The sequence below is a fragment of the Seriola aureovittata genome, chromosome 10 (genome assembly GCF_021018895.1).
Source record: "Seriola aureovittata isolate HTS-2021-v1 ecotype China chromosome 10, ASM2101889v1, whole genome shotgun sequence".
In the NCBI taxonomy this organism is placed as follows: domain Eukaryota; kingdom Metazoa; phylum Chordata; class Actinopteri; order Carangiformes; family Carangidae; genus Seriola; species Seriola aureovittata.
Window position 1 is genome coordinate 27,773,678 of NC_079373.1, and position 27,697 is coordinate 27,801,374.

The following is a 27,697-nucleotide window of genomic DNA, read 5'->3' on the forward strand; positions in this document are numbered from 1 at the left end:
GTTATAAAGATTGTCAATAAAAAAAATGCAGACAGTTACTTATACTAACATATAAACACGTCCACTTGTTTGTATGACTACATAGCTGAATGTATATTTAAATTGCTGACAATTTGTATTTCTACTATTAATATTTATTTATTTTTTGGGTCACAGGTCACTTGTAAATGACAGCTTGATCTCAATGTGACTTCCTGATAAAATAAAGCACGTACATCATAGAGAAAATGACAAGTTAGTGTCCCAGAACAGGAGAGCTGGTTTGTTTCTGAATCTCTGGGAACCAACAGCAGCATGTTTCAAAACAAAGAACCAGTCTGAGATGTAATCAAACTGTTGGGAACACTATGCTGCTTGACTGGTGAGGGATTTGTCACTGTATGTTCTGTGTTACTGTCAAAAAGCAGAGATTTTTCTTTTAAATTCCTTTATTTTATAGCGGAAAGTCGTGCAGAGTAACTAAATACTAAAGTACATTTTTTTCCTTTTCTCTCCTTTCCATTTTACGCCAAGAATTACAATGTATTTCTATCGTTCTGTAATTTTTAGTGTAAGTTTTGAAAAGCAGAATTTTTGTGGATATGACGAATCTGCGACTGCGGCTAAAACGTAAGCAAAGATCACCAGAGAACATGGCCACCAGTTTAACTGGAACACCGGAAGCTGACTTGTCCGTTTTGTTTTGGACGTTGACAGGCACGTGAGCTGCTGACGTCATCAGGAGACAGGGCAGACGACATGGCGGAGGAGACTGTTCAGAAGGTAAGAACCGCTTTAACCAAGTCTGACACACTCTCTGTCTGTTTTATTCGTTGTCTGCGTCCAACCGGCACGGTTACCGGCTCCGGCTCAGCGTTTACCGGTCACAGCTCCGTGTTCACACCACACACACCTACACCGCAGGTCAGTGAGCCCGCCGTTGTTAGCCGCTATGCTAACCGAGGCTACAGCGACAGGGTGAGGACACGGAGGGGCCACTGTCCGCCGCCAGCTGCTACCGCCGTCAGAAACATCTGCATACTTTGTGTTTGAACGCACGGTCTGCCCCCCTTGGCTGCCGCTGAGGTGCTAACGGCTAACGTCAACATTAGCATGATGTTACCGGAGCGAGCTGACGGTTGTCGGCAGAGCGGGCCGCCGAGGCGACGGTAAACTTTTGAACCGTCACACCGAGTTTCTCCAGCAGTGACTGGACAGAAGCGACAGAAACGTCCGCGCAACGCTTTTTGCAAGTCACCGCCGTCACCACCGTGCGCGGGTCCGTCAGCAGGTTCCAGACTCGGGTCTGTGCCGTGAGATAAACACATGGACCTCACCCAAGTCTGCTCCTCTCGGTTGTTTACACTGCTGTTTCCTCCAAACTAGAACAGTCTGTGCTAAATTTGTACAAAGTGAAACACAATAAAAAACTTAATTACCAGCTCTATTTGTCCATATTGTTGTCTCTTTCAGTTAGTTTATATTTTAATACAAAAGTAGCAGTGAGCAGATTCATGCGTTATTTGTGTGTACCTGCTAAGTAAACGCAGTTCATGTTGCAGCAGACAGTACAACCTGTTTTGGCTGTTGACAGACTTTATCATGGTTTGTCAGACCAGTCAGTTGCTAACTGGTGACTGCTGGTGAGACTGGTGGAGCCAGTTACACACTGATGGTCATGGTATTCAGACGAAACGGCTAATCAAGCCAGTGGATCAGCCTCTGTTAAACCTGAGGAGATGAAGTTCATTCACTTATTAAAATAGAAAAAAGTTCAACAGTAAAGTGGCATGTGCAGAAGTTTGGCCTCCTGTTGAGTCAGCACCATTGCATTCTGGGTACTGGGTCCAGCTGCAGAAGCTCAGTGGATTAATGACTGCAGGGCCCGGTGACAGGTCATTATTTAACATGAACACTGAGGCTCCAGAGGAACGCTCCCCTACTTTGGCACATTGGACTGTGTATTGATAAACTGTCATATGATCCAGATATGTATATTTTATTCCATCTCTTTTTATTTCACAATAATCAGCTATCACCAACAGATGGACCCAAAGCACAAGAGTACACTGAACATCTTCATACTCCTCATCTCTTCCCTCCATCCCGGCATACAAAACGAAACACACACAAAAATTTTATATATATATATATATATATATATATATGTACACATACATACATACCCATATAGAGATACATATACACACATATACACACTGAAGAAGACCTCAGTAAAGAAACCCAACAACAACAACAGTGATTGAGTTGTAGCTAACAGCAACATCATATGTCCTTAATTTATGAACAGACTGTATATCCACAGTGGTTCAGTACCAGAAACTGTCCAGGTTTATTATTGGTCATTTCTAGAAAAAATAGTGGGAACCATAGGTCCTAAAAAATACAGTGGTGATGTTTTTCCAAAGTTAGTCTCTCCAAAGGTAAAAGTTCAGTTATTTGAAGAGTCTGAGGATGGAGAAATCTAAATCTGAATTTTACAAACGTTACAGAGGATTGATCTTCCACAGAATCAGATGTTTAGTTCTGTGACTGAGCTTCATGTAACGTCTGTCACACAGGTTGTATTTGAACACGAAGGCGTCTTCATTCACAGCAGCAGCGATGAGGACGGCATCGAGCAGGATCTACTCGTCTCAGGGTCACTTCGGATTGTTGACAAGGTCAGAGTCCTGTTGGTACTAGATGTTCTGTCACCTCGTTGTGTTCATTAATGCAGCTAACAACTCATTTCATTATTGGTTCATTTGTTTGTCATTTTATTCAAACAACAGCTCAAAACCTTGTGATAGAAACAGGAAATAAAAATTGGAATTTGAGAAGCTGGAACCTGAGAATTTTTACGTCTAATTATCAAAATCATTCACTGTTAATTTTCTGTTAATTGAATGAATGTTTCAGCTCAGTGTGGGTGTTATTGACTTGTCATAAGTAGTTTCTTGGTAAAACAGTTCACTGGCATCATGTAGTTCCTGTGTATGAAGTAACTTGTTGACTACGTCTCTGTCCACACCGTCAGGATGGGGAGATCTTTGTGGAGTACAGACCTTTGGAGGACACTGTCGACCCCTCCAACATGCTGTGTGCTGGAAAGGTTTGTCTGGGTGTGCTGTGTGTGTTGCTGTGTCACTGAAACACCGTCAGTCAGTCTGTTCTCATGAGTCAGCACTTGTTTACAGATCACACACCTGCAGTGACTCACCTGAGTTCGTCAGAGTGAACCAGCTCCAGGTCTCTGATGCTTCTGTTTAACTTCCTCTCACTACATGTTCATCTCCTCCGTGTTCTGTGTCACAGCTGCAGCGCCATCTGCTGACAGACACAAACATCAGACACACCCCCAGACTAACTCGGGTCTAAGACCAATGTTACCATGGTAACAATCAGTGAAACCTGCGCTGACCAGCAGCACTCAACAACAACAAACAGGAAAACATGGATCATAATTTGTGGTTTTCTAACGTTGTTATGGAGAGAGAAGAGAAACAGTTTTTAGACCAAATCAGATTTTGATTTTTATTGTTTCACTCTTCACTGAATTTTCAAAGTAAAATTTTCTTTAACTGTTGAATTCTTCCTAAAGACAAACATGTTCTGCTGAGGTAAACAGAGCTCAGTGATTGGATGTGTAATTTTTAAATCTTTTTATTAAAAACTCTTAATTTACCCAGAATTCATTGCAGCACAGTCCGCCTTACGATAGATAGAACTAAACTGCTTTGTTTCACTGGATGAATTTAGACGTTTATCTGAAGTCTGACTGTTTAAGACAGTCAGAGCCCCTAAATACACCTGTCCCTCTCACCTCTCAGCTGTGTCTGTCCAGTGTGATAAATAATATCAGGTGATGCTGTGACACGTTTATACACAACAAGCAGAGGAGCTGAAGACAATCCAGCTAATACACAACATTAAAAAGTGACTCTGAGGTCACACCTGTAGATAGAGCTGTCCATCAGATCACCTGAGACACGTGCTAATACCAGGTCTGAACAGCTGTTCACTCTGTGCTTCGTCAGGACTCCAGTTCAGTCATGGAGTGGGCTCAGTGTCCAGGGGACAGGTCTCACCAGCTGTTAGAGACTCAGCAGAGCTATGAGACCGAGTGGGACATGGTCAACGCCGTGTCCTTCAAGAGGAGACCCTGCACAAATGGAGAGGGTGAGTTCACTTTGCTTTAAATATTTAACGGCATGATCCGCTAAAGAAATGGCTCCAGCCCACCCTGAGGTCAATACACTATCAGCACTAATTCACTTTATTTCCTCTGTTTCCTCATTTAAATACTTGGATGTTCTGGTGTAAAGATCTTCACAGTGAAAGTGTTAGAAATCTGTTTTGGATGTTGGAGGAAATGAAAGTGTTTCTGTGTCACATGTTTAACTGGAAAATACCAAAGTATTGACACGATTTACACCAGGTTTTTATTCACATCAAGGTTCATCAAATCTTTAAATATTGATAATCTGGAGACACAGAGTCTGAAACTTAAATTTACCAACTGTATATTAAACAACAACTGCAGACACTGAGTCTTTCAGTTTTATTCTTCAGCAGCCACTTGATCCAGATCCTGAAGTTGAAACTATTGATCTGAGATGAATCAAAGTTTAACTGGAGAATGTGACTCCTGAAACTGACCTGAGATCAGCTGATGGTTTATTAGAGAAGAGGGGATGTTGAGCTACAGAAAAACAGAGTGAAGCTTCTTTCCTCATAAATCATCTGTGGATGAGTTCAGACTCAAACTGAAAACGGTTTCATTTTGTTCTGAATGAACATAAATCAGCTGATCTGAGCTGCCGACGTCAGAGGAGAAGCTGCTGCCTGAAGGTTTTTACTCTCAGCTCTGATCCTGACAGTCAGAGATCAGGGAGTCAGTGTTTTCATCAACACCAGAGTCACAGGCACTGATGAGTCAAAGACTCAGGAGGGACGGGATCGGAGTTTTATTTTAGCTGATACTGATCCACTACGGTCCAACTGTCCTGACACCGATGGGCTCAGAATGTGTGTGGTTTCTGACAGACAGAACAAGGTGCTGATCTCAGATCAGTGGTAAGTATCAAATAAATATTGATTCCTGTTTCCTGTTCCCTGGTCTGTCAGGCTCTCTGAACCACAGCCACGAGAGGAGCAGGTGGGCGTTCACCTTCAGTGTCAGTGACCTCAGGTCCATCACAGTGAAGGAGGAAGGGTGGAGCTTCCTGCTCTTTAAACTGAAGGACTCCTCCCCCCTCTCTGCTCTGCACTTCCATCAGGGAGGCAGCAGAGAGTTCCTGGACAGCCTGAGGAGATTCGCTCTGCTTAGCGAGTAAGTACCTGCATCAACACAACAACAACAACACACACACACAACAACAACAACACACACAACAATTACACAACAACAGCAACAACACACACACAACCACAATACAACACACACACAACAACAACACACAACAACCACAACAACAACAACACACACACACACAACAACACACACGACAACCACAACACAACCACGACAACACACGACAACAACAAGAACAACACAACCACGACAACACACACGACAACAACAACAACAACACACACACACAACAACAACACACACGACAACCACAACACAACCACAACACAACGTCGACGACACACACACAACAACAACACACACAACAACAACAACGCACAACAACAACAACAAACAACAACAACAGGGGCAGACCTCTCTGCTCTTCACTGATTTCCTCCTGTGAACAATGTTAACATCCTTTTACTTTCCCTCACAGTAAAAGTAATGTATGTGTTGTACGTATTGTTTTGTATATATTGTTTTGTACGTATTGTTTTGTACATATTGTTTTGTACGTATTGTTTTGTACGTATTGTTTTGTACGTATTGTTTTGTACGTATTGTTTTGTACGTATTGTTTTGTACGTATTGTTTTGTATATATTGTTTTGTACGTATTGTTTTGTACGTATTGTTTTGTACGTATTGTTTTGTACGTATTGTTTTGTACGTATTGTTTTGTACATATTGTTTTGTACGTATTAGAACAGTAATGTTTCTGTCTCTAGCAGATTTCCTGCTGCTCTTCTCATGTGTCATTTAAATGCTAATTCACATGATTTCCATACAACAGAGTGAGTGCGATGTTGGAGCTGAGCCACAGTCGGGACACGTCTGAAGCAAACGCTGTGTTGGATCTTGGCAGCGCGCTCGTCTATCTCGCTGTAGATAACTGTTATTAAAGTTCTTATCAAGCTCGTTCTTAATGAACTCGTCTGGATTAAGTGCCCGGTATTTTCAGAGTGACGTCGTCTTCTGTAAGACGTCACTCACGATGAGATCAGGGAAAAGGACGATTGTTCCTACCTTCTTTTAAATGCTGAATTTTATTTTTTAATTTTTATATATATTGAAACAGTTGTAGTTGACAGTAGATCCGCCTCCTGAACATCGACTGTTTGAAGCATCTCAGTGTATAAACTGTCTGTATGAAATGATGTGTGAAGGCCACATGACCCGGCTCCTGGTGTTTACCTGTAAATATTCTGAGGTGTGTCTGTGTGTTTTGTGTTTGCAGGGCTCCAGATGATGAAACATGTCTGTTGGTCAGCACACCGAACAAAGCTCTGTCCCAGTCCTTCGAGAACCTTCTGGACGACAACAACTTCGGCCTCGTTCATGTGAGAAACTGAAGTCTTCGAAGACAAAAACCATCCGTCTAGTTTCCGTTTCTTTTGATAATAAAAACTTTAGACGGGTAAAACTTTCTCTTTCTTTCTGTCTCCAGCAGAAGTTCAGAAAAGACCCATATGTGACCACGCTGGGCAGCTTCTCCAAAGTCACCAACTACATATTTGATGCTTTCCGGGGGACGGAGGAGCAGCACCAGCGCCCCCCAGAGGAGGTGGCCGACCTGCTGGGTGAAGTCATCCCGGGACTGGAGATCAACCAGCAGGAGGAGCCGGGCTTCGAGGTCATCACCAGGGTGAGAGCAGGGTCACAGTCGCACCGACCACACATCCAAACTGACACCGAGTAACAGCTGTTTACTCACCAGTCGAGAAGAAAAGTTGTGATGAAATGACATTGTTTCAGACCAACACAGTTTTGAACCTCGTTGGCTCTGTGTCCTTGTCTGTTAGCACTGTTAGCAGAGTTAGCATTGTGAAGCTGTGTTATTGGAGTTAGCTGTGTTAGCAGAGATAGCTGTGTTAGCAGAGTTAGCAGAGTTAGCGGTGTTAGTTATGAAGCAGTGTTAGTGGAGTTAGCTGTGTTAGCAGAGTTAGCAGAGTTAGCGGTGTTAGCGTTATGAAGCAGTAACAGGGAAACTTTGTCCCGTCAGATCGACCTGGGGGCGAGGCCTCAGGTGACGAGGAGGGAGCCTCTGTCTGCAGAGGACTGGACCAAATACCAGGATCCAGAGGGGAGGATGATCAAGATCCGTCACCTCAAACAAGTCATCTTCAAAGGGGCATGTGGCTTTTATTATCCCTCTTGTCTCATGTTTATTTGTGTTGGAACAGACGGACTCTTTTCATTGATAAACTCAACAGAGAGAGAGAGATTATCAGTCACTCTCTTTCCTCCTTTCTCCCTGCAGCAGCAAAGATCAGCAGGTTGTCCATTAAAACTCAGACTAATAAATGAATCTGACCTAAACACGGTGTAGTGAACGCTCTGTGTGACACAACATGCTGACATCATCATGTGACCTCATCTCTGTGACTCTGCAGGGACTCTGTCACGCTGTGAGGAAAGAGGCCTGGAAGTTTCTGCTGGGGTATTTTCCATGGGACAGTACGCTGGAGGAGAGGAAAGCTCTGCAGAGAAACAAGACGTACGAGCTCTTCGCTGTCATTTCACATCTGTTTAAACATCTGCATCTGATGAATACTTTTATTTATCAAGTCAAAACACCAAATACTTTCTGTTTACAGCTCCAGCTTCTCAGATTAATGACTTTAATTTAGAATAATTAATTTGTTTGAAGATGTCACAGTCGTCTGGGAAGTTTGTTTGATTGACAGGAAATTAGCAACTATTTTGATAATTGATTGATGCAGAACATAAACTGCACCGGCTGCTTCTTCATGTGTAGTTTCTGGTTCTGCAGTGACCTGCAGGTCAATGAAGTAACAGACGAGTCAGCTGTGAATTAAAACATTCAATTCAATATTCCAATAAAAAGATAGACACCAGATCTAACCAGGAAGTGCAACATCAGTTAATTAAACGTTATTAAAAACATAAATCATTTTCCAGAGAGGCGTCGTATTAATGCAAAACAAGAAAATATCAAAGCTTCACTTGTTCCAGCTTCTTGGTTTCCTTCACTTTCTAGATCAGATTAAGTTTCTTTAACTGAACGGATCATTTTCCTTCAATATCTGACATGTCACAGAATAAACCGTTCGATCGGGAAAACGATCAGCAGATTAATCAAAAATCAAAATGATTTATTTGCAGCTTTAGATTCATCAGGAAATAATAAAATAATCTTTATCGAGTACTTTTCAAAATCTGTTACCAAGGCAGCAGTGAAATAGGATCGAATAGCAGCAATAGAATCAAGCAGAAGAGAAGAGAGAGAGAAAAGAAGAAGGAAAACAGATGAAACAATAAAATCATTTGTAAAGAGGAACCTCAAGAGAAAGAGAAAGTGGGAAAGTAAAACCAAGAAAAGCTCTGATACAAGTCAGTTTTCATCATGGACCTAAAGGAGGTGACAGATTAGACAAGATGAACCTTTATTGATCCCCAAAGAGGAATATCTTATGTTTATCATGGTAGTGAGGTGTGGTAATGTTCTGAGAGTGTGTGGTGATGATGATGATGATGATGATGATGATGTTTTCTCCTCCTGTGTGACAGTGATGAATACTTCAGGATGAAGCTGCAGTGGAAATCAGTGAGTGAGGAGCAGGAGAGGAGGAACTCCAGACTCAGAGACTACAGGAGTTTGATCGGTCAGACTTTATCTCATTTATATTTTGTTCATGAAAACAGTGAGAACAGGAACCTTTTCTTTAGCACCAGAGTGTTGAGTGTAAACTGACGAACAGAAAGAACAGCAGATCTTATCGGAGCCTCAGTTTTTACTTGAATTGTTTTTGCTCTGTTAAAACACGAGAGGAACAAACTGGCGCCGCCGTCGTTCTCCTCTTAGCTGCTGCTGTGACCTTTGACCTGTCGGTTCTGTCTGTTTTTAGAGAAGGACGTGAACAGAACAGACAGAACAAACAGGTTCTACGAGGGGATCGACAACCCCGGCCTGGTTCTCCTCCACGACATCCTGATGACCTACTGCATGTACGACTTCGACCTGGGTGAGACATGCCGTTCCTCTGTTAGCACACTTAGCATGTTCCACTTTCACACTCAGCCTGGGAACAATATTAAAGTGGTAATTAATGTATTTAAATGATTATTAACGAGCTGCTTCCTGATCATCTCTGTGGTCAGGTTACGTTCAGGGGATGAGCGACCTGCTCTCACCGATCCTCTACGTGATGGAGAACGAGGTGGACGCTTTCTGGTGTTTTGTCTCCTTCATGGACCAGATGGTGAGTGAAGCAGATTATTTTATCACTTTATTGTGTTAATTTGTGCAGATGTTTGATTGAAGGCTGAACTGGCACTCGGCAGCCTCCGGACGTCAGAGCATGAAGGAGGGGTTTCCTGTGGATTTATATTCACGGTGAGAGATGTTCTCCATGTATTTTATTTCTGTGTTTCAGCACCAGAACTTTGAGGAGCAGATGCAGGGCATGAAGACTCAGCTGATCCAGCTCAGTACTCTGCTGAGGCTGCTGGACTTGGCCTTCTGGAACTACCTCGGTACGAAACTGTCTTTACATCAATAAACCTGACGTGAGAGAAGAGAGAGAGCCTCTTCTCTGACGTTCAACTGCTCCTTTCATCAGCCTGTCAACTTCACATCATCTCTCTTTATGATTCATCATATATCATGATGTTTTCACAAGATATCAGTGTTCATTCAGATTCATTTACTTTTGTTTATATTTATCACTCTTGGTTAATTTTACATTTAAAGCTCCATGTTTCTTCTTCTTCTGGGTTTTATTTGAAGTGTTGATCCATCAGAAGATATAAAAACCATCTCAGTGTAGTTTTACATCTCCTCTCTCAGGCTTCTCTCTGCAGCTCTAGTAACAACAGGTCTGTGAGCCAATCAGAAGAGAGGAGACTCTGAGCCTCTCTTCTGATTGGCTGACTGTTTTCTGAGTGATCCAATAAAAAATATTGCAGATTTCAGGTAAAAACACTCAGAGAAAGCAAATCCTGCAAGGTTTGGATGGTGGGTCCAGGTGGGCGGGGCTTGGTGACTGCTTTGTTGTGACATCACAAAGTTCCAGAAGTCCTGACGGCTGGTTTTAAGGCTCAGTTTCTGAATACAGGCTGTGTGCATTTCTCTGTGGACTGAGGCTTTGATACTTTCACAGTATTAATATAGAAGCTAGAGCTGATCTATAATCTATAATCACACTACACATGGACACACACCTTTACACTGGAGGAGCTTTAATGATGAGGCTGTTTCCTCACTCACATGTCGTTCAATTAAAATGAGAAGTTTTCAGAGCAAAACATTTTAACCCTGTAACAAAATGTCCTTTAATAACAAGTCACTGATTAGTGTGTGTGTGTGTGTGTGTGTGTGTGTGTGTGTGTGTGTGTGTGTGTGTGTGTGTGTGTGTTTGTCTTTCAGAGTCTCAGGACTCAGGTTACCTGTATTTCTGTTTCCGCTGGTTGTTGATCAGATTCAAGAGGGAGCTCAGTTTCCAGGACGTTCTCCGGCTCTGGGAGGTGAGTTCTGGGTCGAGGGTCAACTGTACATTACTAAACAACTGAATCATAACAGATCTGCATCTGTTGGTTCCATCACAGTGTTGAGACTCTGACTGAATCTAACTGAAGCAAAAGACACTTTCCTCCTTCTGTCCCTCCTCAGTGTTTGATCTCAGCTTCAGTTTATCTCATGTCACGTTTGAGTTTAGTCTCAGCTTCGTCCTTCATCCTCAGCTTGATGACCGGTGGTTACCTGGGTGACTCCACCTGTTGTGTACCTGTCCTCCTCAGGTGATGTGGACCGGCCTGCCCTGTCAGAACTTCCACCTGCTGGTCTGCTGCGCCATCCTGGACTCAGAGAAACAGAAGATCATGGAGGAGAACTACGGCTTCAATGAAATCCTGAAGGTGAACTGGTTCTCCTCCTGAATCTGTTTTAGTTCTCCTTCAGACTTCGGCTCTGATTTAAACCTCAGCTCCTGAAAAAGACTTTTAGTCCAGGAAATGAAAAGTAGCTTCAGGAGGTTTAAAATATTTTGTCTTTTATTGTGACATGAATTTTCCATGTCACATTAAAATCAAACGACATCACAGTAACACAGTGAGGAGGCGTGTTACCTGTGGTTGTTGTCCAGCAGGGGGCAGCACACACCTGCTGTCATCAGTTCACAAGAGGAGGTGAGATACAGTGAGACACAAACATTAATCAGCTGAATATTGATCCTTTAACATGTTTATCATGAAAATAACGACAGTAAATACAAAGAGAAAATCATGTCAAACTTTTCATCTGGTTTTTCACTTTATTTCTTTATTTGATTTGATTGAACCGTTTGAAATCTTTTATAAAAAAAAATAGATGAACTCTCTGACCAGCTGACCTGGTGGGAATGTTAGCATGTTAGCATGTTAGCCTAAACTGTCTGAGTTTATCTACATAACATCTTTTTAATCCTGTGCATTTGTTTGTTGATAGTCTTTTATGTTTTTCAATATTTTTATTTTTTATATTCAAATGAGTTTTTATTGTTTTTAAATACTATTTGACCGAGGTCTTTATGTTGAATTGTTATTTCCTGCCCCTGCGACGCTCTGTGAATCTGTGTGACCGCAGTGATCTGCGGGACGCTCCTCTACATTTGTTTGTGTTATGATGGAAAAATAAATCTGATAAACAGATGAAGGTCATGTGACTCAGCAGCAGAAAGTGGAACTGACGTTTTCTTTGTGTCTTTGTGTCTCAGCACATAAACGAACTCTCCATGAAGCTGGACATCGAGGAGATTCTTCAGAAAGCTGAGGGCATCAGTCTGCAGATCAGGAGCTGTAAGGTACGAGACATCCAGATCCAGGAAACATTATTAATTATTATATTATTAATCAATAACCCAGAAACATTCACTATTTCTCTATGGGTCTCTCTCCTTCCCCTCTCTCTCTGTCTCTCTCTCTCTGTCTCTCTCTCTCTCTGTCTCTCTCTCTGTCTCTCTCTCTGTCTCTCTGTCTGTCTCTCTCTCTGTCTCTCTCTCTCTCTCTGTCTCTCTCTCTGTCTCTCTCTCTCTCTGTCTGTCTCTCTCTCTGTCTCTCTCTTTCTCTCTCTGTCTGTCTCTGTCTCCCTCTCTCTCTCTGTCTGTCTCTCTCTCTGTCTCTCTCTGTCTCTGTCTGTCTCTCTCTCTGTCTCTCTCTTTCTCTCTCTGTCTGTCTCTGTCTCTCTCTCTCTCTCTGTCTGTCTCTCTCTCTGTCTCTCTCTTCTCTCTCTGTCTGTCTCTGTCTCTCTCTCTCTCTGTCTGTCTCTCTCTCTGTCTCTCTCTCTTCTCTCTCTGTCTGTCTCTGTCTCCCTCTCTGTCTGTCTGTCTCTCTCTCTGTCTCTCTCTCTCTCTGTCTCTCTCTCTCTCTCTGTCCTTCCCCTCTCTCTCTCTGTCTCTGTCTCTCTCTCCCTCTCTCTCTCCCTCTCTGTCCTTCCCCTCTCTCTCTCTCTCTCTCTCTCTCTCTCTCTCTCTCTCTCTCTCTGCCCCCCCTGTAGGTTATAGTTCTGAGTCCGGGTCCAGATGGCAGTCCTCCTCTTACTGACCCTATTTAGTGACTGTTGTTGTTTGTCTTCCTCAGGACTTGCCTGAATCCGTGAGCAACATTTTGGGCTTTCACACAGAGGCGTCCGGCTCTGACCCGACAGATCCTGGATCTCGTCCGGCTCCCAGACCGGCTCAGCGACAGGACGCCTGCTCCAACGGCCACGGACACTTGAGAGAAACCGGCTCTCACAACAGCTGCAAAGTTGCCTTCATATCATAGTGAACAGCAGAACCAACCAGAGACTGACTCAGTGTCAGCGGGACGGCGGCGACAGCAGAGCGTCACCGCGTCGTCCTGCCCCCCCAACACGCCCCCAGAGAAAAGAGGAGAAGAAGAAGAAGAGAATGTAAAAAGGATTTAAGATTATTCAGAATCTTATTTTTGTAATTTCTTGTACCTTATTGTCTCTTTCACTCAAATAGTCATTCCTTCTCCTGATTGTTTCTAAAGCCCCATTCAGACAGGATGAACAGCACGGGGGGGTGGGAGGGGGGGTGGAGTCGTCACTGTGCTCCTCAGGTTCTGGACCATCTTAACCCTGATGAACTGACAGGAGCCCTGCCAACCTCCTCAGAGTCCTGACTGAGGCAGACCTGAACCCTCAGACCTGATGTTGACTGCTTCAGTGTGACATCACTTCCTGAGGATGTCATCATCTCTGATGTCCCTCCAGAATAAAGCTCCAGAGAAACAGAGTCTGCAGAACTTCATAGAGAATCTCCAGTTTTTAAGTTTCCTTCAGTTTCACAGCTGATCACAGCTGATCACAGCCGATCACAGCTGATCACTGCTGATCACAGCTGATCAAGGCTGATCACTGCTGATCACAGCTGATCACAGCCGATCACAGCTGATCAAGGCCGATCACAGCTGATCACAGCCGATCACAGCCGATCACTGCTGATCACAGCTGATCACAGCTGATCACAGCCGATCACAGTCTAGTTTCCATCAGATCAACAGAAACATTTTCAGTTTCACTCTGAGCTGATAACAAAACAGCAGAAGGAAAAAACTTTGAATCCAAGGACGAAGTTTAACTGACGGGAAAACAGTGTGACCGAGCAGAGCATGTTAAACCCCACGCACGCACGCACGCACACACACACACACACACACACACACACACACACACACACCTGTCCAGTCTGAATGGAGCTTTAGAGGAGCAGAGTCGTGTTGAGACAAACTCCACATCAGGTGCAACATGTCGTTTTATCGGCTGCGTGTTTTTCTCTCACAGTTCAGCTGCTTTAGTTTGAATAAGACGGACATGTTGTCACCTGCTGTGTCACGGATCGACCTGTAGTAACCTCCTCTCAGTATTAATCCTCTAATATGAAAACTGGTGGTTCCATGTGAAGTGGAATAAAAGATTTATTGTGCCCAGTGGAAGGAGGAAAAGACGTTTCCCCTGACGTGTGATGAACATGTTGATTTGTGTTTTTTATATTACAGTGATGCTGACGACCTGAAGCGGGTCAAATACTTCCTTAAAGGAATCCTGCGGCATTTTGGGAAATAATTTGGTTTCTTGGCGGGAGTTAAATGAGAAGATTTACAGGGTTTAATCCTCAGTGTGATGAGAACAACAGATTAAATAAAAGGTTTCACAACCACAAACACTTTTTACACTGATTCACATTCACTGTTGTTTTATTTCCAATGTTTCCTCTCAGGCTTTTAATGTGAAAAATCATAATGAGCATAAAATCAGGTGGATAAAACATCCCAGTGTATCACAGAGTATATGCCCTGGTTGTCTTGGCAACACCTGTGGTTACCTTGGTGGTTTAAACACCTAGGTAAACAGTGAACAGCGACATGGAGGATTTTAACTTGAACGTGGATCTTCTCGTGATTCCCAGTAAGAAACAAAAATCAGTGTGTTTCCTGAAATGTGTCAGTTTCCCTTTAAAACGAACACGGGCACCTTTCTGAATCAGACCTGCTGAGACGACGTCACCTTCTTTAGAACAACATGAACGTGACAGTTTCCTGGAGCCTTTAACCTCAGTATGAAACTGGATGTGGAGTGATTTGGGTTGAAACTGATGATATTTGCAGCTTTAATGACAGACTGGTTTCAGTTCATGTTGTGGATCGTGATGGATCGTTTGCCATGTTTCTGCTGCAGGTTTCAAATTTGTGATTTCGACTCTTTTCATGTAATCGATCGAACTCTTTGGGCAATAAAATGATTTCAGGATATCAGAGTTTTTTATTACCTTTTATGGTCAAGTACCTTTAAAATAGTTCAAACTAAAGAAAGGTCTCCTCCAGTGTAAAGGTCTGTGTCCATGTGTAGTGTGATTATAGATTATAGATCAGCTCTAGCTTCTATATTAATACTGTGAAAGTATCAAAGCCTCAGTCCACAGAGAAATGCACACAGCCTGTATTCAGAAACTGAGCCTTAAAACCAGCCGTCAGGACTTCTGGAACTTTGTGATGTCACAACAAAGCAGTCACCAAGCCCCGCCCACCTGGACCCACCATCCAAACCTTGCAGGATTTGGTTTCTCTGAGTGTTTTTACCTGAAATCTGCTTTATTTTTATTGGATCACTCAGAAAACAGTCAGCCAATCAGAAGAGAGGCTCAGAGCCTCCTCTCTTCTGATTGGCTCACAGACCTGATGTTACTAGAGCTCCAGAGAGAAGCCTGAGAGAGGAGATGTAAAACTACACTGAGATGGTTTTTATTTCTTCTGATGATTCAAAATAAAACACAGGGACCTGTCTCTCTCTCTCTCTGTCTCTCTGTCTCTCTCTCTCTCTGTCTCTCTCTCTCTCTCTGTCTCTCTCGCTCTTCACCTGTCACCAGTTTGTGTTGCTGTATGACATCACACACTTCTTCTTCATGAACCTACAGTGGTGATGTCACTGAATACACCTTGGTTGTGTGTCTCCCTGTTCTGTCGGCCGTGCGACAGTTTGTGATAATGAGTGTTATCTGAGTCGCAGCAGTGGCGGTGTGCGCTCGTGTTTGATCGGTTCAGCAGGTAGCTGTCATGCACAGGTGAGGTCAGCAGTGTGGCTCTAGTTTTAGCAGCTTTGCCTTGTTGAAATCAGACATGTTCAGTGAGCTGATGGTGTTTCTGTCTGATTAAGTTTGTTGTCGTCCTTTACTTTGGCCTGACAGGTGTCACAGACTCTGGATCTGTGTCTTCTTCACCTGAACTTCCAGGCTGGTCTGGGTCTGACTGCAGACCCTGAGGAACCCAGAGGTGATTACTGACACTTACACTGTGATGATCATGTTCACAGTGTGAATTATACAATGACAAAGAGGGCGAGAGGTCATCCGGCACAGTGCTTCAGTGACCTTACAGTCTTTACAGTAGCTCGCTTGTTTAACTAAAACTGTCCAATAAATGTAGTGGAGTAGAAAGTACAATATATACCTCTGAAATGTTGGAGTGGAAGTACAGCATTAAATGGAAATACTCAAAGTACAAGTACCTCAAAATTTAACTAAAGTGCAATACTTACGTAAATGAACTTAATTACATTTCACCACTGCTTAAATAACCACATGGCCTTCAGCACACATAGATTTTAATATTGTTCAATTGGTAATGAGATGAAAGGCTAACACTGGAAATGCTATCAGCTAACATTAGTTAGCTAACTGTAACTTAAAGCAAACATTAGCAACTAGCTAACATTAGTTAGCTAACTGTAACTTAAAGCAAACATTAGCAACTAGCTAACATTAGTTAGCTAAACTGTAACTTACGGCTAAAGTTAGAAACTAGCTAATATTAGTTAGCTAACTGTAACTTACGGCTAAAGTTAGAAACTAGCTAATATTAGTGTTCATCCGATACTTGACACAATCTGATTCAGAAACTCAGATCAACTTTATAAGCTGATAAACTTTATGTTTAGTTTTAAAAATCAGTAAATTCAGCTTTAATAACATGAACAAGACTGAAGCACACCAAAAACAAAATTGTAAAAAAAACATCAAATGACTGTCAACAACAAAAACCGTGAAATTAAAGTAAAATATCCTAATATCCGAAAAACTATTATTTTACAGATTTCTCCTAATTTATTCTGATCAAACTCCTTCAATAAAGTGAAGCCACTAAAGTTTCTGCAGAGAAACTTTTTCCTAATAATAAAATTAAGTGTCAATCAATGAAATATTAACACAAGCTTAATATTGTAAAGTAAACCTTTTGTTTTGAAGACAAAGTAAAAAATACTGTGTAAAACATTAAAATCATCTCAAACTTCAACAGTATTTGTGTCAACATTGAACCTTTAAGTGTAAAATAATGTTAAAACCTGTAGAAGCAAAATCTAAATACAATATTTACTGATTCAGATCAATTTTCTTACATTTCTCATAAAATATAATAAACTGAAGAAATGCAAATTAAACTGTTAATTCTCTGTATGTCGTCTTTCAACTAAAGTGGGGTTGGAAACTTAATTACAAATAACATACGCACCACTATTGACTTTATAACACTTTTATTTAATATATTCAGATGTAAATTTACAATATCAACCAATTATTCACAAATTGTTCTTCAGCTGTCCAAAGGTTTAAGAGTAAAACTCAACTCTATCAGTCAGTCACTCAGTCAGTCACTCAGTCAGTCACTCAGTCAGTCAGTCACTCAGTCAGTCACTCAGTCAGTCACTCAGTCAGTCAGTCACTCAGTCAGTCAGTCAGTCAGTCGGTCGGTCAGTCAGTGCTGCTGTGGTCCAGCCATGACTCTGACCACATGACTCTCTTCTCTGAAACTTTCCCTGGCCACTTGTTGTGTTCAGGATACAATTGAAACAATCCTCCTGTTGGTCACAAAGCAGCTGCTGGTCCGGCTTCACAGAACATCTCACACATGCTGTTAGTTCACAATCCCAGCAGATCACACGCTGGAAATCTCCATGTGCCGGGAGCATTTTCAAAGTGTAGTGAGATGCTTTCAGCATCTGTGCACCTGAAACAGTTTACCTGCTGATCTTAGACTCGCTCCATCAATGTGTTCTTTAAAACCAAACTAAAGACCTTCATTTCTTAAATGCTGGAGGACGGTGCTTTTAAACCAGAAACACTTCATTCTGTTCCCCATCACCTGGTGATCTACTGTCACTCCTGCTTCTTCAGCATCATCATGATCTCACAGGTGATGTGCTGCTGTGGGTCCTTGGTCGTGTTAAATACAGACACACCAACAAATATCCAGTTATATCTCAGAGCTGTAACTTTGAATATTTGACATGTTTCTTACTAATAACTTCCATGCTGTTGTGATCAGTAACTGCACACCTTACTTCTTGGGGAGGGTTGTAGTACAGTGACGTCATCGACCCTCCACACATCAATGTTCACATTCACTTCAGATCAAACCAGAGATATTTAACACCAGTGAGGAAATCAATCAGTTTATATCAGGTTAAATATGTGTGTTTGGAAGAGTGCTACCTGCAAGGCTGAAGGAAGGCCTGAGGTTGTTGATACTAAAAACCCCACAATGCATCACTGCATCTCACCCGGCAGTTCTTGATCTCAGCAGACTGGAAAGAGACAGAGTAGGTCATGTTTACTTTATTATCATTGTTTGTTATCATTATTAACTTTATTGTACTTACTTCATAACTAGTTAAGGAACAGCACATTAGAGATGAAGATAGCACCTATAATCAGAGCCGTATGTTACTTATTAGGATTTTTAAAAAAGGCAAACAGTATGATGAACTGTATATATTATGTTACTGTATAGAAGCTCAGAGAACTTGACATACACTTGGATTCATTCATTCATGGTGTATTGCTTGGTATTAACTGAAGAACACATTAATTAATCAGGGACAGAATCAGCCTAAATTGACTAACAGCAACAGGGATCAACAGATTTTTCAGGGCTGATTCTGATTATTAATAATCAAAGAGACAGAAATATTCTGAACCGATGCCAACACAAAACTACTGCTACATAAAGACACTCGCCATGGCTTTAAGTTCCTATTATTTTATATTATTTTGTCCAACTCATTTATATCAACAAAGAGGCTGAATAACAAACACCTCTGTATAAACCTGGGAACTGATACTGGCTCCCTGGCAGCCTAAAGATGTTGTTTAATACTTTTATCATATATTATTATTATCATCCCCATATAAGATGTTTTACCCTCCTCTTCCCCTTTTAAAAACGTGCCGCAGTAACACGTTTACTCAGAGTACATCACCTTTCATCACCAGCAGTGAGGGACCGTTTACGTGCTGACGTCACTGCAGCGTCTCCTCGCCGGTCTCTGGAGTTTCTGTTACCGGTAGAGTTTATTGCTGCTCTATCTGAACACAGTTAATGTTGTTGTTTTCTTCATTACAGTGACTAACTACCTGCTGTACATTTAAACTGAGCAGTTCTGCTGCAGCACCCACAGCTCTCTGCTGCTTATAGCGACTTTCACTGTTTAGAACTGATTGTTACTTTAGCTTAGCAGCTAGCTCTGGCTTCTCTCTCTCTCTCTTGCTCAGTGTCTCAGACCAACAAATGAACTTGTTCATAAGAGTGTTGTGTTTCTGTATCTTCAGAATATTGTATTGTGATGTTTATTACAGCTTCAGTGATGTCTGCTGTCGTGCTGTGGACACACAGTAGAATGTAGAAGTCACATGAATGTAAAAATAATAAGATTCACCCTGAAATTACAGAGAAAGTCTTTAAATTGTTAATATGGACATAAACATTTATAATAACAAGCTACATTTTAATTACAGATAATTACTGTCATTTTATATAGATTTGTTTGTAATTTAAGAAAGAAGAAAACATACTGTAGAAATAATACAGTATTTTTATTTTACAAAAATAGGAAATAAATGTAATTGATTATTATTGGCATAATGCTTCAAATAGAAGTTTGGCTGGTAATTCACAGATCATTTCTGTCATTTTACAGACTTTTGTTAACAATTTAAAAAAACAGGAAATTACTGTTAGAAAACTTAGTTATTTTCTGTAAAATTAGTTGTTGTTTTTTTACAGTGCACAGAAACAGTCTGTGGTGTCACAGCTGATCATCATCTAATTAAACTTTATTTTAGTTTGAGGATAAAACCTAAAATATTAATATTTCTAATGCATGTACAAAGGCTAAGGATAATAATAAGATAATTAACATAAAAAAACACACACAAACGCTGCCACACACCTGTTCTCTGTGACAGGTGTACAACAGTAACAGGAAGTAAAACTAATGAACAGCCGGTCCTGGGTCTGAGTGACGTCACTACAGGTAAGGAGTTCCTGCAGCTGGTTTCACGTCACTGATACAGGAGCAGAGAAGAAGAAGAGACAGTCAGCAGGTAAACAGATGTAAGAATTATTATATGTATGTTGTTGTAATTAACTTAACTATAAATGTTATATAAAGATTCATTATATATTCTTCATTTTTAATGTCTGTACATCTACAGATTTTACTCTGGCTTCTTCCTGCTGTAAACATGTATCTTCATGTGTCCAAAGAAAGATCGATAGATATAGAAAACATACAGAAATGCACATTTTAACCATCTTTTCCTCGACCTGATCCGGTAGTTTTGGCGCCTAAACCCGGTCCACGACCTTAACCGTGTGTTTGTTATTGTTACCATGGTGATGAAGGTGCAGTACACCTGCTGTTACCCGGGGTCAGGACAGACGACCTGTGTGGTCGTGTGGCAGTACAAACATGGCGTCTGTCCCCGGCCAGCAGCAGCAGACCGTGATGACGTCAGTCTCAATATTTTCATCAACATCTGAAAACTGATTTCATTTGATTCTCATTCATGACTTTCTGCAGAAATGTCACGGCTGCTGATCCACTGAAGACCCGGCTCCTGTTCCCTGCTCGTGATGTTCGCCTCCAAATGTCACCTGAGCTGATGGACGTCAGCCCCCCCCCCCGCTCCTTTGATGGGAGTCGTTTGGCGTTGCAGGCGGAGGAGACGTAGGGAGGTATCACCTGAGATCTGCTCATAAAGCTGCTTCAGAGTCAGAACAAAGCAGCCGGAGCCGCCGCCGCCTCTCCGCTCTTTCATTTCCTGTGCTGCAGGAAATTGTGTGAGCAGACGGCTGATAGCCGCCGCCTCCGGCCGCTGCTTATCACGTAGCCATCACAGGCTTTTATTGAAGAGGAGCTGCTTTGTGTGGAAGGAGGCACGACTGTCATTCACTCTGCTCCACCTGCTCACAGCCGGATCAGTGAAGCGAGGAGGAGAGCCGCCACGTGACTGCTCAGCCTGTTTACCTGCTGCAGTCACACCTGACAACAAACCATTCAATTCAACTTTATTTGCATAGCGCCAAATCATAATATACATTATCTCACAGCACGTCACAGGGTGAGGTCGAACCTGTCCACACAGAGAGATCCATAGAAAAACTAAGAGGATTCATAGATCAGTGTTCCCAACATGTTCTGACTCAGGACCAAATCTGCTAAATGTTGGCGGCCCACAACAGACCCGCAACAGTACAAGTCCAGGACTTGGTCCAGCCAAAGACTTGAAAGATGATTGGCTTATGATACTTCTCACAGTGGTGGGCCTTAATACGAGAACAAAAGAAAAAGACAGGATTTTAAAACAATTTAAAGCTGGTAAAGATCATTTAGATGTAAGATATTTAAAAACATAATTTCTTTTTGTCGGCCCACCAGAAGGCCCCAGACCATAGGTTGGGAACTGGTATACAGGTCTGTGTCCATGTGTAGTGTGATTATAGATTATAGATCAGCTCTAGCTTCTATATTAATACTGTGAAAGTATCAAAGCCTCAGTCCACAGAGAAATGCACACAGCCTGTATTCAGAAACTGAGCCTTAAAACCAGCCGTCAGGACTTCTGGAACTTTGTGATGTCACAACAAACATATTTACTTCTTCTGTGTTTTATTTGAAGTGTTGATCCATCAGAAGATATAAAAACCATCTCAGTGTAGTTTCACATCTCCTCCCTCAGGCTTCTCTCTGCAGCTCTAGTAACAACAGGTCTGTGAGCCAATCAGAAGAGAGGAGGCTCTGAGCCTCTCTTCTGATTGGCTGACTGTTTTCTGAGTGATCCAATAAAAATATAGAAGATTTCTGGTAAAACACTCAGAGAAACCAAATCCCGCAAGGTTTGGATGGTGGGTCCAGGTGGGCGGGGCTTGGTGACTGCTTTGTTGTGACATCACAAAGTTCCAGAAAACCTTTAAACTGGATGGAGCTTTAAACTTTGTGTTCTGTGTTTGCAGAAAGAAATCTACAAAGAAAAGAGAACTGCAGGACCACCATGTTTTATCAAAGGTTCTTGATCTGGATCTGGATCTGGATCTGGATCTGGATCAGGATCAGAATCAGGTTCAGAATATGGATCAGGATCTGAATCTGAATCAGGATCAGGATCAAAACTGGATCAGTATCAGAATCAGAAACTGGATCAGGATCTGCATCAGGATCAGAATCGGGTTCAGAATATGGATCAGGATCTGAATCTGAATCTGAATCTGAATCTGAATCTGAATCTGAATCTGAGTCAGGATCAGATCAGGATCAGGATCAGGATCAGGATCAAACTGGATCTGAATCTGAATCTGAATCTGAATCAGGATCAGATCTGGATCAGAAAGGTCCAGCTCAGACTCGAGCTCCATCAAACCTCCTCCTGATGTGTCTCTCATGTTGTTTCCTGAGGGCGGAGCTTTATCTCCCTCTGCTTCATACAAACATCATCATCGCCTCCCCTCCCCCTCCCCTCCTGTGTCAATATATAAGCAGGGGCGGGCCGGCGCCGGGCCGACAGACCGTCTGTGAGCGTCAGTGTGAGGAGCAGCGCAGCAGACTCAGCAGGCTGGAGCCCTGGTACTCGTACACCCACTGGTTCCCCATGGCCTCGTCCCATGTGATGAAGGACCTGGAGCCAGTTCCCAGGATGCAGCCCGCCATGATGATGTTCTCCAGCAAGTACTGGGCCAGGAGGGGGCTGTCGCTGGACTCGGCCATGTTCGACCACCAGCAGCAACGCCACACCGGGGGGCAGATGGTAAGAAGAAGTCCTCCTCTTCCTCCTCCTCCTCCTCCTCCTCCTCCTCTCTGATCTCAGCAGCTGATCTCTGGTGGTTCTGGTTCCTGGAGGTTTTCCTGAGCCTGTGGTTCTACAGTCAGTCGATGAGTCAGGTCCCAGTAGAACAGACCGGCTCCTGGTTCCTGCTGGAAACAGAGACAGTGGAGAGTCGCAGCTGAAACACTTTATCTGACTTTATATCCATAATAATAATAAATCATTTTATCTGAGATCCAGATCCAGTGATGAAACAACTGATCCATTAATCAGGTAATTAATCAAAACATGAATCAATAATGAAAAAGCACTTTGTACAAAATAAATAAAAATATAAAATGGAATAATGATTTAAACGAATGGTTGAAATATTAATTTTGTTTGATAAATTGTTAAAATTGATCAAATTGTTGATAATCAGTTCGTTCAGAATCAGATGGTTTTTCATTCTAAATGGAAAACTGATATTTTCACTGTGATCAGCTGCAGATGACGAGCAGGGAAATAATCAATGAATGGATGTAAATGTTCCTTCCTGCAGTCGAGGGAAAAATCCCTTTAAAGATTAAATAGAAAATACGATTCATCTTAAACCGTCATGTTTCATTTCAAATCAAGAGGGAGAAACACGGATTGATTGATTTTTTTATTTGTAGAAAGTCACAGAAAATAAATGTGTTGAGTATTAAAGAGCTTTTCAGTCCAGATCTCTGTAGACCACAAACACCTGAACCAGCAGAACCTGAACCAGCAGAACCTGAACCAGCAGAACCTCAGAACCTGAACCAGCAGAACCTGAACCAGCAGAACCGTCCCCCTGTTGAACCAGGATCGGGATCAGCTGATGGAGGACGACAGTGTCATGTGGAGCTTGTTGTTGTTGTTGTTGTTGTTGTTGTTGTTGTTGTTGTTGTTGTTGTTTGTGGCTCCGGGAGAAAAGCAGCAGCTGGTTCTCGTCACATCTTTATTATTTCATGTCACATTATTGTGAGTTTATCTTTTCTGTGAGTCTCCATCATCAGCTACACACACACACACACACACACGCACACGCACGCGCACGCGCACGCACACACACGCACGCACACGCACGCACACGCACACACACGCACACGCACACACACACACGCACACACGCACACGCACAAACAAACAAACACACACACACACACACACACACACACAGCAGCTGTTGACTGATGATATCTGTTATTTATTCACACACATCAAACAGATTCGATGTTTATGGTTTTTATGCAGGAGAGAAAACTAATAAAAATGACATCAAACAGAAAGAGAGAAAGAGAGAAAGAGAGAAACATACACATGGAATGGAAACAGATTTAAATGAATCAAACGAACTAAAACCCTGATGATCACCTGAGAGTTTATTAATGCTTCTTTTAAAACAGGAAGTGAGGCTGAGGTGTCCACCAGGTGTACGTTGGTGTAAGTTGGCGTTCCACGTTTCTACACGTCTCGATATTGCTGATGATAAAGATGGTAAAAAAAAATCCTGTTAAACCTGAAACAATAGTTAAAATTTAAATTTCACCGTCTGTTGATGATGTAATGACAAACATGAAAATGAAACATCTGCCTCAACATGTGGATTCTGGTCCGTATACTTCCACATCTGGGCAGATTCCAGCTGCTGTATTGACACACAGCTGGAAGGTTTTCTGTGTGAGCGCCAGAACGGGTCCAGATGTGGAGATAACATCTGACCATCAGGCCGTGTCCGGGCCAGACTTGGGCCGTTAGCGGTGACCCGGAAGCTCAGCACACTGCAGCTTCAGGAAACACCTGAGCTGCAGAGACTCAACACACAGGAAGTGTTTCCAGGGGACACTAAACAGTGACGGACCAGGCTGGGACACTTGCTGTTCAAAGCTTTGTGACTATTGAAATTGAAGATTACTATAACACATCCATGTGAGTGCCTCCCAGCCTGGTCCGTCACTGTTTAGTGTCCCCTGGAAACACTTCCTGTGTGTTGAGTCTCTGCAGCTCAGGTGTTTCCTGAAGCTGCAGTGTGCTGAGCTTCAGGGCCACCGTAGGCCGGGGGACCCGGCGGACTCTGGACCAGAAGAAAACAAGCCTGTGGCCCGGGTCTTGGCCGGATTAGTTTTGCTGACTCATGATCAGCTGATCAAACCCACACAGGTGCTGGTGTGTTTCCTGGATCATGGTCCTGAGACCTGGACCAGATGTGGGTCTGTGTATAATCCGGTCTACAGTCTGTTGTGGTTCTGTTGTCTTCCTCCAGTCTCGCCGTCCGTCCTTCTGTCCCATCAACGAGAAGCCGGACAAAGAGAGCGGCGAGGAGGCGGGGCAAACGGCCGTGGTGTTCTCTCTGAAGAACGAGGTCGGCTGTTTGGTCAAAGCCCTGAGGCTGTTCCAGGTGAGACTGATCCACATCCAGAACCAGATCCTGATCCACATTCAGATCCACATTTAGATCCAGATCTAGATCCACATTCAGAACCAGATCCACATCCAGATCCCCATTCAGGTCCAGATCCTGATCCAGATCCACATGCAGATCCTCTCCTCTCCTCCTGCCCCCCCCCTCAGGAGAAGCGAGTGAACCTGAACCACATCGAGTCCAGGATCTCGAAGCGGGTCTCTAACGAGGTGGAGATCTTCGCCGACTGCAGCTGCAGTAAGAAGGAGTTCAACGAGCTGCTGCAGCACCTCAGAGACCACGTCAACATCATCTCCTTCAACACACCTGCACACGTGTGGTCCGCCGAGGCAGGTAGGGACACCTGCACAGCCCCCGCAGGTCTGGACTCTGGAGGAGGAGCTGTGATCAGGTGGATGTTTAACAGGAAACAAAGCGCAGTGTGTTGTTTTGTCAGATGGAGACGACGTCCCCTGGTTCCCCATGAAGATCTCCGAGCTGGACCAGTGTTCTCACAGAGTCCTGATGTACGGGTCGGAGCTGGACGCCGACCATCCTGTAAGTCTCATTTAAACCTGAAAGCTGCTGCGCTTCACCTCCTGTCCACCAGACAGATCCAACAGGTGAATCCTTCATGGTCCAACATATCCCAAGATGCATTGTGCTCTGAAAGCAAACACAGACAGAGTCTAAGGATCAAACTGTCAAGTGTCAGTACTGTGTTTCAGTTCAGCAGCTCAGCTGTTGAAAATAAAGAGACTGAAAACTAAAAGATTTTGTTTTGTCAAGGTTGCTAGGCAACAGAAGCCATGTTTTGCGACACAGTGGTTCCAGGGACAGTCCTTGTTTTTGGTGGCCTGTCCCCAGAAATCAGTTCATTTAAATATTTGTAATTAAAAACAGACGTCTAGCGCTGTGCTTGTTTTGGCCAGCAGAGGGCGGTAGCTGCTAGCTAGCAGCTTCAGGAGTGAAGCTAAAGTCAGAGAGAGTTATCCAATCAGATTTTTCTCTTTTTTGTTTTCACCAGGCAGAGAAAAGGTTAGCTGACTCACTCATTGGTTAGGAGTTTATAACCAGGGAGTAAACTAACAAACACAAACATACTTCAAAAAGCTTCACGGCTGCTTCAAAGGTAGGGAGATGTCATTTTATCAGTCGGTCTTCACAGTAGTTTATTACCATACAACAGGTACCGTGGTCAAAATACACAGCTGTCCCCCTTTTTATTTTAAAAAACATTGGATATTTTACTGATTTATTGATGATCGAACTGGAAATGTCGTCGGTTTTTATTTCAGAAATCTGGTCACCTTCGTTTGTAGTTGCTCATTTACGTTCTGTTTACTTTCTAGTTTACCAAGACATGTTGACATGGGAAACTGTCCCGTCCTCTCTGTGCATGTTAGCTTAGCAGCAGTTAGCTGTCTCATTGTTTGCTCTGTATCATGTTATTTATCCGTTCGACATGAAGAAGGTTTTAAAGCCACAAAGACCTAAATACGCCAGTTTACTAGTGCGCTGAAATACAGTGGATTTATATGGCTGGATGCATAAATAGAAATGCTGCGCTAGGTAATGTTAGCTCCCTTGTTAGCCTAGTCTTAGTCTTCTCTTCTGTCACTGTCGTTTTAAACAAACTAAACAACTAACTCTTTTTACTTCGCTGTGTTTGTATAAGATGGTGTGGAGTCCACCATGGTGTCGTTGCCAGGCCAACGCACACCCATGAATCTGGGGGCGGCAGAGCTCAGAGCTCTGACGATGAATTACAGATGTTAACAGTCACCAGATGTTGCTGCGATGCAGTTTTGTTGTTTAATTGTTTAAATCCCTAAAAGTAAATAAAGAAATGCATCGTGTGAAGACTCACCTCTTCTCTCCTCTCAGGGCTTTAAAGACAATGTTTATCGTCAGAGGAGGAAATACTTTGTGGAAGTGGCCATGAATTATAAATTGTAAGTGTCATCATCTGTTTCCTGATCTTCATCTCTGTCTGGAGTAAAACTGATTCTCTTCCTGCTTCTAATCCCACCTCAAATCCCTCAAAACTAACCAGCGATTAATCTCATATATTTATGTAATTATATTTATTCTCATTTATTTTGTATTCCATGTCTTCTTTTTACTGAGCCATAAATGAGATGTTTTATCATTATCATTAACATAATCATAATCATTATTATAGTAATGATAATGATTATGATAATGATGATGATAATAATGATAACGATAATAATGATAATGATTATGATAATAATAATGATTATGATAATGATAATAATAATAATGATAATAATAATGATTATGATTATGACAATGATAATAATGATAATGATAATAATAATAATAATAATAATGA

At 42.4% G+C, this 27,697-nt stretch overlaps 2 protein-coding genes across 3 annotated transcripts in view; both read left to right on the forward strand.

Moving 5' to 3' along the window:
* Positions 1–669: 669 nt before the first annotated feature.
* Positions 670–13,363, forward strand: tbc1d15 (TBC1 domain family, member 15). 2 transcript variants are annotated; one of them, XM_056387696.1, is made up of 17 exons: positions 670–762; positions 2,562–2,663; positions 3,020–3,094; positions 4,020–4,161; positions 5,110–5,314; positions 6,575–6,677; positions 6,785–6,982; positions 7,340–7,468; positions 7,731–7,834; positions 8,869–8,963; positions 9,207–9,323; positions 9,460–9,560; positions 9,735–9,834; positions 10,727–10,824; positions 11,098–11,214; positions 12,051–12,137; positions 12,913–13,363. In XM_056387696.1, exons 1-17 carry the CDS (start codon positions 739–741, stop codon positions 13,096–13,098), a joined length of 1,983 nt encoding a protein of 660 aa, XP_056243671.1. In that variant the 5' UTR covers positions 670–738; the 3' UTR covers positions 13,099–13,363. The 2 variants fall into 2 exon arrangements, with proteins under 2 accessions (XP_056243671.1, XP_056243672.1); XM_056387697.1 differs by having other exon boundaries at positions 671–762; positions 6,788–6,982.
* Positions 13,364–22,481: 9,118 nt separating this feature from the next.
* tph2 (tryptophan hydroxylase 2 (tryptophan 5-monooxygenase)) overlaps positions 22,482–27,697 on the forward strand; it is a 10,460-nt gene continuing 5,244 nt past the window's right edge. The window contains exons 1-5 of the mRNA XM_056388320.1: positions 22,482–22,913; positions 25,201–25,335; positions 25,509–25,692; positions 25,796–25,896; positions 27,226–27,293. Coding sequence (XP_056244295.1) covers positions 22,539–22,913; positions 25,201–25,335; positions 25,509–25,692; positions 25,796–25,896; positions 27,226–27,293 — 863 coding nt within the window. The 5' untranslated portion in view covers positions 22,482–22,538. The remainder of the gene's footprint in view (positions 22,914–25,200; positions 25,336–25,508; positions 25,693–25,795; positions 25,897–27,225; positions 27,294–27,697) is intronic.

Bases quoted from the DNA above. Each gene is read 5' to 3' on its own strand.
- tbc1d15 (XM_056387696.1), top strand. From the start codon at position 739: ATGGCGGAGGAGACTGTTCAGAAG. The intron at 9,324-9,459 runs GTGAGACATGCC...CTCTGTGGTCAG, and splicing joins CATGTACGACTTCGACCTGG to GTTACGTTCAGGGGATGAGC. The intron at 9,835-10,726 runs GTACGAAACTGT...TTTGTCTTTCAG, and splicing joins GGCCTTCTGGAACTACCTCG to AGTCTCAGGACTCAGGTTAC.